At 31.6% G+C, this 14,907-nt stretch overlaps 1 protein-coding gene across 5 annotated transcripts in view; it reads left to right on the top strand.

The window, feature by feature from the left end:
• Window positions 1-14,907, top strand: part of LOC143194066 (optomotor-blind protein) — a 176,561-nt gene that overhangs the window by 113,009 nt on the left and 48,645 nt on the right. For 2 of the 5 annotated variants that reach the window (XM_076400629.1, XM_076400630.1), the window contains exon 6: window positions 8,530-8,556. The exons of the other annotated variants lie outside the window; for them this stretch is intronic. In XM_076400629.1, the coding sequence (XP_076256744.1) occupies window positions 8,530-8,556 (27 nt within the window). The remainder of the gene's footprint in view (window positions 1-8,529; window positions 8,557-14,907) is intronic. 5 annotated transcript variants of the gene reach the window in all.

Consider the following 14,907-nt stretch of genomic DNA (forward strand, 5'->3'; position numbering starts at 1 on the left):
TGCTGTTAAATCCGGATATCTGGCTGGCCATGTTATCTGGCCACTTCGCGAAAAAATGCCATTCAACAATCGACTTGTTTAACGAGTTGTGTGTGCTGTGGCCCCATATTCCTGAAACCACATATCCTCTAGTCCTTGCTTTTCCATTTCAGGCACAAGAAAATTTCGAACCATTTCTTGGTACCGTTTAGCTGTAACAATAACAGTTCCTTTAAAAAAATAGGGACCAATGATGTTTCCAGCATGGATACCACATCATACACTTGTTTTTAGTGGATGCAATGATGTTTTATGAATTAATTGAGGATGCTGTGTTCTCCTAAACCGACTGTTCTACTTATTGACGTAGCCAATGATAAGAAAATAAGCTTCATCGCTCATTATCAATTTGGACGAAAAATCTTCAATTTCACCAGACAGTCTTCAGACACTATTTCTGCTCGTTTTTGTAGCGTATATTTATCCATAATAAAATTTGGACGTCTACACAACACAATGGTTAAAGCGAAACTGAGCTTAACGTCACATAACCAAGATGGCGCGCAATCAAAATGGTAGCGGGACTTTTACCCCACCTTATAGGTTATTAACAAATTCGTAAAAACTACAAGGGATTCATGAACTTTTAACAATTTTATTTTGAAGGCTTTATCAAAGTGAATTGCTCTTCATTTAACAATATTGTACGTTTCTCTTTTTACGTTTACGTAATGTTAATTTTTATCGATATTTATTACGTTATCCATTCCCGATTTTTTTAATAAAAATAACACATTATTTACAACGGATGATTAAAAGATTTCATTTTTCGATCAAATCACGGATGCTATTTCAAAATAAACTATTTCTAAACTGTTAAGCTAAACCATTCATAAAGTATTTTTTAACTTCTTGGAAATTGTCAAAGTGCTGCTCTGAAAACAAGTAATTTTAACACTTTTTTGAGTGATCTTGCTGTATGAAATGGCAAGTCGTCGCGCTGCAAAATCACCTTATCTTGTTTTTGAGCATAATATGGATATTTTTCGATCAATACACAGTCCAAATTGGTTATTTCTTATCGATAGTGATCAGTTTTAACCTGGTCCCATCAGACACTCGCGACCAAAGCGATTGACATTCAGTATGTGGGATTTTGCTTGGGATTTTAGAAACAAGTCCATTTATTATTACCCGTTAAAATGCGATACATTCGAAATGACTTCCGTTCATGCCTTTGAAATAGCATTTCATTGACAGTTTTTCTAATGACCTGTCATTCAATTAATGTGGCACCCATGTTCAGTTTAAACATATCCCATTGCTTGTAATCGTTCACGAAATTCGATTCGGTTCAAATTCAACTATGAACTGATTTTTAGTTTGTGTTGGGTCTTTATCTAATAAATCCTGCAATTTTGCATCTTCAAACGCTTTCGTTATACCAGGACAGGTGGAAATCACCATATTTAAATTGTGAAAACTAGGTTTTACATGCTTTGATCATTCTACTATGCACACCCTAAGTCTCTACCGGCATATTTTGACTTTCGGCGGCTATTTTCCTTTGGTAAAACAAGAAAAGTAATCCGCAAACAGTAAATATACGTTTTCAGGTACAAAACTCGACATTTTCAAAAAATTATAAATCTATAACACTGTTATTTTGAAGGGACTTGACTTGTAGTTCTAAGCGTAATATCAGTAGAATAAAATGACATATGTAATAAAACGTTAAATTTTAATGCTTATAACTAGTGAAATCTGTTTTGTAACATCGAATAGTTTATTTCCAGCTTAATCGTTTCAATTATTTTCTATTTTTTGGTTAAGTCGTTATTCGTCCCCATAAAAGTCATTATTACTAACCCCGGAAAGTTGTTCAATATATTATTTTATTAATTATAAACGTCATATCTTCAAGGTAGTTACTTCTAACTACTTTTGGTGTTCCCAAACATAGCGACGAAAAAGTTAAACAATTCAATAAAAACCAATTTACGATAATTCCACACACAAAAAAACAACAATCAACTTTAATCAGAAACAATTCGTATGATGTCCTGATAGAGTAAAACGGACCCCAGTCTAAGAAAGTTTCAAATAGCATTCATAAAAAGTAATATCTCTCAATATTAACTTTGAAACTTTCCAAGCAATAAAGCGAGAAATTACCCCCCTAGATAGAAAACAAATATATCGGGTCACTTTTAATAATGAAAATGGTGGAAATCGTTTTTGTTTTATTCTGAATGGTATTGGTAAATGAAGGACGATCGTGTGTACGATTGGTAATGTGATAGTTTTGATGACAGCCATTGATAAGAGGGAATTTCACATTTCATTGGAAATGTTAGTAATGAAATATCACTAGTGGTTTTGTTATTTTCCAGTTGCTTTGAAGAAAAAATATCCCTAATGACACGAATATTATACACAATCATATTTATTCGAGATTTTATCTATATTCGATTTAACGTATCCAGAAGTAATATCAATTTGTAGTGATTGAATAAATCTGTAATGGTATTCCAATTTCGGGTCACTAATTTTATTTGCAGTCTAGTTTTAATTAATAGTTAACTACAGATATACAGATATTAATAATTAACTACAGATATTTTTAAAATAAAGACATTAGAATTATTCTGATTTATTTATTGGAATTATTCTGTAAAGATTACGTTTCTCTATAAATTAAAAAAAATTAAGTAAAGAGAGAATCAACACTAGGGCCTTTTCAAATGTTGATTTTGTCAATACTTCAGTATAGTTTCAAGACATAATAATGTATTGAAAACATGGAAACATGTATAATCCTATGATACATAGTCCCAGAATAGATCCAAAGAACACATTGCAATTGATTGAACATGTTTATAAAATCCGTTTCTAAAAGCTGGAGTAAGTTCAGTTACTCTAAAACATACCAAAATAGGTAACATCAGTTGTTATCTATGCCGAAAATTAATGAAAAAATTGACAACATTTTCCTAAACTAAAAACTAGACAGTATCTGAAGATGCTAAAGTTTAATTAATTATAATATTGAAAAATAAAATTAGCTTCAAATTCTAAATCCAACAAAAAAGAAACGACACTAAACATTTTCTCATTTTTTCCACAAAATAGCGTGGAATAATTAGTGTAATTTAAATTTTAAAATGAAATTAAATAATTTAAACTGTTTTGGTCTGGTTATACTACTTAAGCTAAAGTTAAGAATACACTTATACACCAAGGAAGTTCGTGTGGTTGTTCTTGTCTTCCACGTTGCTAATATTTAGCAATCTTATTTCATGTTTTAAACTAAAATCTTGGATCACTTCGTGTATTGATTTGATTAAACACTGCACAAGTTTACGATGTTTGGTTCGCCTGAATCTTCTGATTTTCTGAAGTCCTCTTTCCAGAAGTTGTATAGATTGCACATTGCTGTGGTATAGAAACTTTATTTCATGTTTCAGGTGGAAATCTTAGATAATTTCGCAAATTCATTTGATTTAATCGATATTTGCACGCTATAAATCTAAATTGGCTTTACAATCCTCTGATAAAGCAATTTTATTAATATTGGATCATGCTGGAAGTATCTTCCCACTAACCAGTACCTGCAGTTCTTTAATTTTGACGCATTATCTAACGTGATTTAATAGATCAGTGATAGTTTAGTAAGAGATAATAGCTTACGCTATAAGCTATTATAAATTGAAGCAGATATAAGTCATAATCTAAACATTAGGGTTATTTTCATTGTAAGGTTTGGGCTACTGGATGGTGCAATGAATATTTAGCCAACAAAGGGATAGAGATCAATAATAAGATTTTTTTCTCATTTTTCTACCCAATATTAAGCAAAATATAATATAAAATGAAATAGTCATTGCTTGAAAATTGATTTACTAAAAAAACTTTTTTTTGTAGAACACAGAATTGCAATCAATGTTAAAATATGTTATTGTCTTTTAAAATTATATATTGCGCCTGTTTTGTGACATATTTTCGCATTTGATGTGAAGTGTTGTTTTGAATTATAAAGTGAGTGAGATATTAGTCAAGATCTAAACATTGAACAGTGAATATTTAGGTAAAAAAGCGATAGAGAGATTTTTTTCTCTTTTTCTACCCAATATAGTATTTTTAAAAAACTGTACTTTTTATTCTACGGTGATTATTACAGTTTTTTTTAAATACATTTTATTGCCTTTTAAAATTATATATTGCGTTTGTTTTACGACATATTTTCGCGTATGATCGCCTAGTCTGTTTCAGTTGGCCGAGAACCATAGAAAGTACTTAAATAACTGTTGTTCTCCGCCGATTTCGAGTACTAATTTATTACCGTCCGTACATGTCGACGGGAAAAAGATACGTCCATCATTAGTGCGGTCGCTTCGTCGACACGTCCCCTGGTGGGGTCCCGGGGGAGGACGTCGCCGACGCCCCGGACCGTGACTTACAGCATCTCGCCGCTTGAATGGCCGGTGCGCGCCTCGTGCACATCCGTCCGACCGGTGGCGCCATCCATCACGGCCCGCCGAACTACGCCCAAAGCTGTCTGCTAAACAAACATATAATTATGTATATGAACCTCTGTTTATGGCCGCGGCCGGTGATTATGGGGCGCGGTGGTCGACAGGCCACCTTCGTCCGAACCGATTGCCAAAACCGATACCGGGGACCGGCCATTGGCGCAGCTTTGCGCTTTTTTTCTTCGCGGAGAGTCGTCGATTCGGTCGGATAGGACGACAATGCGTGAGAAATCTCCGTTAGACTCGTTATTCCTACAAGGAATTATCAACGTTTGTTCCGTTGGTTTTTTATATCATTTTATTTTGGTATATTTTATTGTTAAGTAAAAGGAGATTATTTTAAGAAAAAAAGCAAAAACCGCTCAAAAAGGTTCATTTTTATAAAATTACTATATATAATTTTATTTGATTTAATACATTACTTACATTGTACATAACATTAGTAAAAAATAAATTGCTGCAAAAAATAAAATAATAATTGCTCACATCATGCCACTTTACGATTCCCTTAATGTTCTAAGTCACAGTAGGTATCTGAAGATCTCGGTATAGGTAACCAGTCCTATAGTATCTGGATGCGTAGATGCATCTTTCTTCGGACTTTGTTAAGAAAAATTTATATTTCCTTTATGCTACTTTTCACGGACTATCCCCATATCTGGATTCTATTCCAAGAATTTTCTTATAGAACAACAGCAACTTATTATTTACGTATAATGGTCATTTTCCTCCAAATAACCAGTTCATTTTTCTATATCTCAAAAATTAAAACTATTTATAATATATATAAAATCTATACAAATAAAACTCCACAAATATTTTTTTTGACATTACTTCTTACATTGGATATGCAATAATACAATAATTTAATCATTTAATAATACATCATTACATACATTAATCATTAATAATATTATAATACATAATAATAATACATTTAATTTAATAATAAATTAATAATAATCAATATGTAAATTAACTTATTACTGTTGCACTTACATTAATGCAAAAGTAAGATAAGTGCGAAATAAATCATCAGGATGTAGTTCCCAAATTAAAATGAAAATAGACTACCTAAACTAAAGTTAAGTGTAACTTATACACCATACCAGTTCGTGTGGTTTGGTTTGCTTCAATCTTCTGATTTCCCGCGTTTTGTCTTCTACGTTGCTGTGATTTAGCAATCTTATTTCATATTTTAAAGTAAAATCTTGGATCACTTCGTATATCCATTTAATTTCTAGGTTATCGTGCAGCTCTTCGTTGGTTATCTATTGATAAACATTAGTAAATAATCGTAGAACTTTGTTTTGGTTGTGTTGGATTGCCAATTGGTTTGATGTTTCAGTGCAACCTCATATTTGCACCCCATAGGTCCATATTGGCTTTATGATTGACTAATAAACCAGTCTCTTTGATTTTAGGTCAAGTTTAGAGTACTGCTCTGCTTTTTATCTAACTTGATGTTAAAAAATAAAATAAGATCTATGAAGTTATTTCAACATCAATCTCTTATAATGAAAAAGGTATTTCCAGTTTAAGTCAGTTTAGTTTCATTTTAATTTTGGTAAATACGAACTGAAATGTTCAATCCGCCTTTGTCTTACTTGTTTTGCTTATCCTGGTACTAGTAATAAATTAATTTGTAATTAAGTTTCTACTAAGAATGTTTTAATACAACTATACCATTTCTTCCCGTAAATTTATGGCAAAAAAAGTTTAATTAAAATATAAAATATTGTATTGGACCTATAGTCATATAATATCAATGGTTAAATATTTTTGATGAATGGACTTACTTCTTAACTTGAACTTCAAACCTTGAGCACTAAACCGGATTTACGGAATGTTAATTCTCAACAGCTCTTGAAATCTTCCAATTAACAAATAACCAACGCAGAAATTAATCACGACTACTATCCTGATGGAGATTGAGATGATTTTATCAGATTTTAAACTATTATTTCCAAATACTCGGTAACTGGCTTAAAGCAAACAACCATGGTTCGAATCCCACGTTAGGCAGTAAGTCCAGACCAGATCTGTTTATTATATTGAAAAATTATTATGTATGGTAAGAGCGTCATTTGAAACATATCATTTATGGCACACAATTATAATATTATTGTTAACATTTAAAAATAGTAACAGAAATATTACATATATATATATATATATATATATATATATATATATATATATATATATGTACATGGCTATTGCTGATTTTTTAAAACGAGGTCTTTCCTCTATTTGCCTTTATTTGCGCAAACATTCACAGTATTCTGTTGATTACAACCTGGATTTTTAAAATATTTATGATATTATAAAGCGAGAAAATATTTAAAATTTTGCAAGGCACTGTTACTAATAACATATAATTATTTCTAATGCGGAGAAATAAGGAAAAAAGTATTTGTATTGTTAATTCCACCTATAAATGTACAGTAAATTATCATAATAAGATTTATTACACAATACAACATTAACCCCAAATTTGGCACCCGTTTATCTACATTACTTTACTAAAAGTTTTACTAAAAACTCTTCTTGTTGGCTCAGTTTACTTTGCTAAATATTCTCCATCGGATGCGAATCACTGAGAACAGTTGATTAACTTATCTGAAAGCTCTTTGGACGTCTGAGCAGGGTTTTCATCCAACAAGTGTTTCAATTTATTGTCTCTAACAATTTCTGATCCTCCAGGCAGTAGGTTTTCATTTACGTCAAAATCACCACTTTTATATCGTTGGAACCAAAATCGACAATTAGGATACAACAGTATCACCATAATTTTCTAAAAGTGTTTGAAGAGTTTCTCCAGCAACTTTAATCAAACCAAACAAAAAACACATTTGTTTGTTGGACACATTTTACAGACTTAAGCGTCAGTATTTATAATTCTTTTCTCAAAATATATATTGTAGGAATTAGAAAATGACGCTATATCCTATTTATTACGAAATAAATGTGCTTACTCATAAATATCATTCAAGAACATAGATAACGAACATTTAACGGATGTCAGTTTTTATCTTAATTAAATTTACACAACAAACCTCATGTATCATAATCAAATCTAAACCGATCAAGCGAAACAAACAAATGCAATAATTCATCGAACGCCAAAAACGAACAGATGCACCGAAATAAAAAAAACACTTGCTTGTATTTCATCATCTGGTAATAAGTAAACATGTTCGGCCTGTGTGAGTACAAATTTACAACAAACAACTTATTGTGTCGCGGCTTCATCATTCGCCACTTGTTCGTACGCGCCAGTGGTCCCGGACCAATAAAAAACGATGGATAAAAATCACCCAATGAAATTTTAACATCAATTAGTAAACTAACTAATTACCAGTAATTATTCGAACGAACAACGGATGGTTCTCAGCCATGTTGTTTTTCAACTGTCGGCTTCTATTGACTGATAATGATGATAAGCCGTTAGTTATGGCCCCATCGCAATGTGGCGAAACGCAACAAGGTTATACCTATTTCTTTTCGAACAATGAGATTCTTCCGAGGCTTATTTTATTACCTGATTAAAATCCACCCACCTATTCAAGCTAATCAATATTTTGTTCTTTAGATTACGGAGAATAATAGGCCGATATCTCGAACCCGATTCAACAGTCATCATTTTAAATTTTATTGTTTTATTAGATCGACCACCATAGACGCGTCTTGAATTAATTAGGACTGCTGACGTTTAAAAAAAACCATTTATAAGGTAATATACGGTTTATGGGCCCATCTGGCCTATAACCGTTTAGATAACTGACAGAGTATAAAGAAATTTGGTACTAATTGAAACAAATGTTTGTTCGTAAGCGTTTGTTTTAAAGAAACAGTTGAAGTCCGAAAATCACACAAACTGATTTAGTTATTGATTAAATATTTCATCAAACGCGGCGATATGTTAAACATTTAATCGAGAACTGACTTAGTAGGATATATATTAAAGAAAAAAACTTTAACTGACCATATTTCTAAACTCTCTTTTTGTTTTCAGTTAAAAAACAAGTCCATTGATTTTCTGGTACGTACACAAATTTATTATTATTATTATTATTTGTATAGTTGATGTAGATTTTAAAGGAAACGAGTATGTTAATGAATATAAATCCTACTAGGTTTGTTTCTAGATGTTTATGTAAAAATAATGTTCGTACGTAAGTTTGTCGTAGTTGGTTGTTTAGTGATCTCCAGTTAATTTATTATGCTCCGTTCGGATATATCAGTGCATTTATTTTAAGAACGTGATTTTCATTGTTTTCGATTGTGTTTTAATTTGTTTTTATAGATATACGCTGACGCTATTGTTTTGTTTTTTTTGTTGCATGCCTGCTTTGTATGTTTTGTATTGTAAATACGGAGTAGTACCAATCGAAGTAGGTGACTACTGAAACAACTGTTATTGTTTTTTTTTTTTAATATCATCGTAACTAGTTTTGTGTAACACGTTTTTAAATTGATATATTTGAAAAAAATTATTCAAATTTTTATTCATAATTTATTTTAATTTGACCCATAGTAGGTCACGCTATTTTTGCACTGTAATATACACATTCATTGAAGAGGTTTAGTATATCTTGTTTAAGACACTAATACAGGCTTTAATGTACTATTAAGTAATTACAGAATAAAACCAAAAAACTTAAAATGTGCATATAAAGATATATGTGGTTGTAATAAATGACGAAATTTTAATTTTAATAAATGTTAAGAGAGCAAGGTATAACATTTGATAGAGTAATTGGACTGGGAGTAAAAATATTACATTTTATGAAGGATTCAATTGATTAGCAGATACAGAAAAATCAAAATAATGTAGTGAAGATAACTAGAATGCAGGTTATAACAATATAGGGAGTATTATATGTGAGTGATAATATGTATATCAAGAGAACGGTTTACAAATATATCATGGGTATGGAATTTTAAATGAAGATTATAGTAGAAATGTTATAAAGTATAGTAAATAAAATAACAGGGTCATAATGAACGATGCCTATAAGACTAAACACTATAGACATCCAAAACTGATATTCAAAGTAGTAAAGAAGACAAGAATTGTTCATTAGCTAAAAAAAGTATGTCAGAGTTTTTTTGATTTTTATTGCTATGTGACCCTTTAAGGCGGTGGGTAATATATTTGGCATCTAGTCATCATTATTTTCGTCAACTTGCTAAACAAAAACAAATTGAACTTAAACAAAGTAAACCAAATGTATCCACTTATCGGTCGCAAATCTTTGGATAACCTGATATTGTTATACAAATCATTACTTCTGATCTTACGGTATCAAACTATGGGATACTACTAGTAAATGTAATTAACTTTAAAGTGTCAGTGCTTATAGTTTACAACATATCGTTGAACTTTATTAAGTTCATGTAATTTTCATTGATGTTTTTCAATATTTCACTCAGAAAATCAAAAGGGAGTGTCAGTGACGATAAAAATGCAAATTGTGAGAGTAAATTGTAATTATAACAGGAAGAATGATATCTAAGTGGTAAATGAACAGCAGCGGAGAATGACTAAGAGGAAAACAAAAGAAAGTATTAAGCAAAATTATTAATAGAAAATTTAATTAACTATAGAATATCAGTGCATTTCAATGTTGCCAATCTAAAACTAGATAAAATGTTTACTACCATGGACATATGTCACATGACACACAAGTGACATATGTATGACTCTATAGCAAAATTAAAAAAAATATATTTCACACAGGGGATCACTTGCTGAAATGATTTTCTACGTGTCATGAATATAATAATTATCATAAACAATACTTATTAGGGGGTTGAATCATATTTATTCATCTGAAAGTTACACTATATAGTGGAAGCACCTTTTAAAGCTGTATAGTAATATATGTAGTGAAAATAAACAAAAAACAGTTTGAATATACAAATTAAACGACTTGTAATTATTAACAAGATCCACATTCAAAGTTGTGTTACGTGCAATATTCTTCTGTATATCAATATACCAAAACACAAACTCACTCTATTCAAACATTTGTGAAAATTAAAATTGCAGTTTAAAAAAAATCAACTAACTGATATCAAATCTTGAGAAATCGCACTGAGGCCGAAATTTAATGTTTAAAATTATATTTCAATTTGTTTATCCAAAAAATGAAGCAATTATTCTTTAATTTTTAACAATTTGTTAACGTTTTATTCAATTTTGTATAAATAACTGGGTTTATTTCAGTTAAAACAAATTAGTTGATCGATTAAAGCGGTGACAGCATCCTGTATAAGCATATTTAATTAAGTTGATCGTGTTATCAATCCAGAATGAAATAAAAAGCAAAAAAGCGACATGCAAGTGACAAAAACAAACATATTATCGAGACAAATCGTTGCCCAAGACCGCAATATAATTAACGTCTTATTAGCTGTATTAATAACACATTCTAGTTAAGCCACACAAATCCCACATTTACAATGGCAATTTATCTCGACAATTTCGAAATAATCAACACCCAATAATCATTAAAATAAATGTAGCACACTCGGGCCGGAGCAAAAATGCTGGGATAACAACCGAGCCGCCAAAGACTATGAACTTGTAACATCGGAAATGTCTTTCTCTAGTTAAATGAACCGTACGAACGACGCAACTATTTTAATAAGATTATTACGATTTTACAAGTCAATATCGGGCGAGGAGGCCTTAATGAGCGAAAAAAAGGTCAACCGACAAAGACTCAATTTATTCGATAAGTCGGAATAGCAGGCCTCTATGTGAAACTGATGACATTTCGTTTCTTTGCTGCATCGTTTGTTTCGAAGCCGACTTGGATCGGTTCGGCGTTAAGTTTCTTTACATGGTTGCGTAACACTCGGGGAAACAGAGATAATCGGATCACTTGATGCCGCTTCATTCATCTCTAACAAACATAATTTCTTTATTTCTACAATTAGTAATTTTTTGTTTTTACCATCAAAATTAGATTTAATTAGATAAACACGTACATCAAACATATTTATGAATAAATGATCTTGTTATGTGAGTACACTGAATAAATATAATTGTGACTTTGTCCTAACTTTATTTTACAAAAATCAGTACATATTTTTTAAAATGTTTAGCATTTGTATACTAAATAATAATATACAACGTGGGACAAAAGTCTTGCTACCATTTTATATTGCTTATAAATTTGCTCAAAGAAAAGATAAGTAAGTTTGGTTTTCCTAAAAAGTTTATTTGGTTTTTACGTTTTTTTTTTCGTTATGACTGAAAAATTATATTGGCTAAATGGTGACCGTAATTCGCTATAAAACTTTCGGCATTCTTTTTAAAGCATTGTATTTAGACTGTTTAATCGTTTGGAGCTTATTCACGTAAACTTTTAAGTTCAAAAAATCCAAAAAAAGAAAATGTCTGCTGTAATTTTAAATCCGCCGAGATCTGGCCGGTCATGCTAAATCGCCACTTGGCGAAATTAGTCGTCGTGGAAAAACGTCATTCAATAATTGAAATGTTGAACGAGCTGTTCGTGCTGTGGCCCCATCTTGCTGAAACCACATGTCCTCTAGTCCTTGATTTTCTATTTCAGGCACAAGAAAATTTCGATTCATGTCTTGGTTCATTCCTTACTAAGAAGGCAGTCGGAATTCTAGACTTCTTTTGTGGTTCGCCATACATAAACCCGACAGTTTGTCTGTATGCATTCTTCCAACCACCAGTTGTCCAGGTTTTATGATCATTGCTTATTTCGCAGTTTAGCGTTGGCTTCCGTTATAAAGAGTTTCGTAATCTGAGCTCTTCCAAAAATATTAGCTTTGTGAAGCTCCCGCCGTACTGTTTTTGTCGAAAGCGTACTCAAGTGAATGCTGAGTTCTGCTATCACTTTTGCCTCAGTAGTTTTATGTTCTCTGATCATAATCCGTGTTAATGTTAGTCGGTCTCTGTAACATTACGTTGGGGTTCGCCCACTATTCCTCTTCGCCGATGAAGTTACCATGTTTTTTGATACTGTCTCTCGCAAATATTTTACCGATAGTTTGTTTTATCCATCTCAGAATAAAGCGTATTATACACTGCAAATGGAGCAATATTTACGCGTCGCATTATTTACTCCAGAGCAGTTTTACTAATATGCAACAAGATGAACTATATTGCATGGTGTTCATATTATTTTATCAATGCCCTGTAGGTAATAATAGTCCTAAGAATTTCCCACTAAAACACTTTCATGAAGGTATCATATAGTTTTCAATATATCGTTGAATATTGTTAGTCTGGAAGCTCATGTTGTATTTTTAGTACGTAATGTTCATTTTTGTCTTTCAATACTTCACTAAAAGAAATCAAAAATAATCGTGTAAAAGGATTGTGATTTCCCCTGATAGCTAAATTCAGGATTATTTTTTATCAACTATGCCAAAAGAGAAAATGGCTGTAGAACTGCAAATTGTGAGAACAATTATATCAGCAAGAATAATATCTTAAGTGGTAGTTGAACAGAAGCAGGCAGTGGCCAAGAGGAAGACGAAAGAGAATATGAAGAGACAGACGGGAGATATAAAGAAGCAATCGCAGTGTACAATGGATGTCTAAAAAGAAGTCTAAAAAGAAGCTTTTCCACATTCTTCTTGAAGAGACGAAATAAGAAGATTTTTCAGGAAGTAATCATTCGAATTTATTGGTTTTTTGGCCCATTTACAATCTTATTTTTGTGTTTGGGGTTAATAACATTTATACTAGGTTTCTTGATATGTGTTGAAGATTATTTCGATTTTAAATTTCTTGACAATTTTACACATAATGTCTGTGGTCTCTTTTATATTATGTATTTGGGTTATATTATTATATCTTCTTATTTTTTATTCCCGTGGACGTGGTTTTTATGGTTACAAAATGGTGTTGGAGAAACCTTTTCGAACTAAGGTATTCTCCAATTTCTTCAGTTCCCGTTCCTTGTTTTATTTATCCTTGTTTGTACTGATATTTACCCTTCTTTATATTAACTGTTTCACATATATATATATATATATATATTTACAAGAAAATAAATCAGCATCATAACTATTGCCCATGTAAAAATCAAAGGAAACGTCGACGAAACTTCCTTTCAAGTTTAAATTGAAATTTACCGTCTAGATCCTGTAGGAGAGCGAGCGAACCCCGCCAAAAAAGGGGGTCTCCCGCAAGGTTCCGACCCCTGCCACTCTCTTCCGCTAAATATTTGACAATTGACTGCAAATTCCAACAGGAAATAATTAGTCGGGACCCGGGGAGCGGCCAGGATTTCCAGTCGGATACGGTGCGGATTCCTGCGGGTTAGTTACCAGATAGCGGGATTTCGTTAATACGATTAGGCGGTTTTCGTTTTATTTGACGTTATTGTGTTGTGGAGAGGGAGGAGAGGGATAGTTTTTTTAATTAAATCACACTATAAAATTACAATAACATGGTTAAATATTTAGACATAATAAATTTGATTATTTCCCCATGTGTATAGCAAAGCAAAATAAAACTAAAACAAATGGAAGTCAAAGCTAATTAAGAGATGAAATGTTAACTTCTTTAATACAGGACTAGTCTTTCAAAGAAATCGAAAAACACACTTGGGGTGAATTGAATGGCAGATGGCGTTAAGTGCGTATCAAAGTAGAGGACAGTTGTGGCAACGTAGTGATAATTTTTTAATAATCCTTTTAAGCGGGATGATCAATTCCTGGTACTTTTTGAGAATATTATACTCATAAAAATCAATAATGAAATACTTTCCCGCAAATGTGCTACCTTATGGTTTTTTTCTAGCGAATTGACGATATACCTTATCGATCCACTTTAACGGAAGTACCAGGAGAATTTGAGAGATCAACTACCACCACATTATTACTTGTAAGGCGTCGTTGCGTGTAAAAAAAATATAAACGTAATAAATTCGAATTTTTTCCCAAGTGTATAACCACGTAAAATAAAACTACAACAGATCGAAGTTGGCTTAGAAACGATGCTAAAATATAAACACTTTAAATTAATTATAAGCTGAAATTTTAACTACTACTGTTTAAAATTATTTATTTACTATTACCTAAACACAGGACTAGCCTTTCAAAGACTTTATAAGCATATAAAATCATTATTAGGTAGAAGCCTCCGCTAAACTGCCCAAAGTTATTAAATATTAAACGATTTAGACATCAAATAAAGAGCAACGAGCCTAATAGAAGGATTTATGTTAAGGCTCTTATATAATTTGGATAATTTTAGACTGGCTAGTACTTTTAGCCGGTATTATGGGCAAGTTTTAATATAACGAAAACTGCCGGCTCAACTTGTAATTTTTGTAGCGTTCGAGCATACTTCGGTTATTGATTAAGTGTTTTTTTCGGGGAGGAAACCTTCTTTAAA

This window comes from Rhynchophorus ferrugineus, unplaced genomic scaffold (genome assembly GCF_030347505.1).
Source record: "Rhynchophorus ferrugineus isolate W39M unplaced genomic scaffold, kcgeb_rfMv2 rfM3, whole genome shotgun sequence".
Classification (NCBI taxonomy): domain Eukaryota; kingdom Metazoa; phylum Arthropoda; class Insecta; order Coleoptera; family Curculionidae; genus Rhynchophorus; species Rhynchophorus ferrugineus.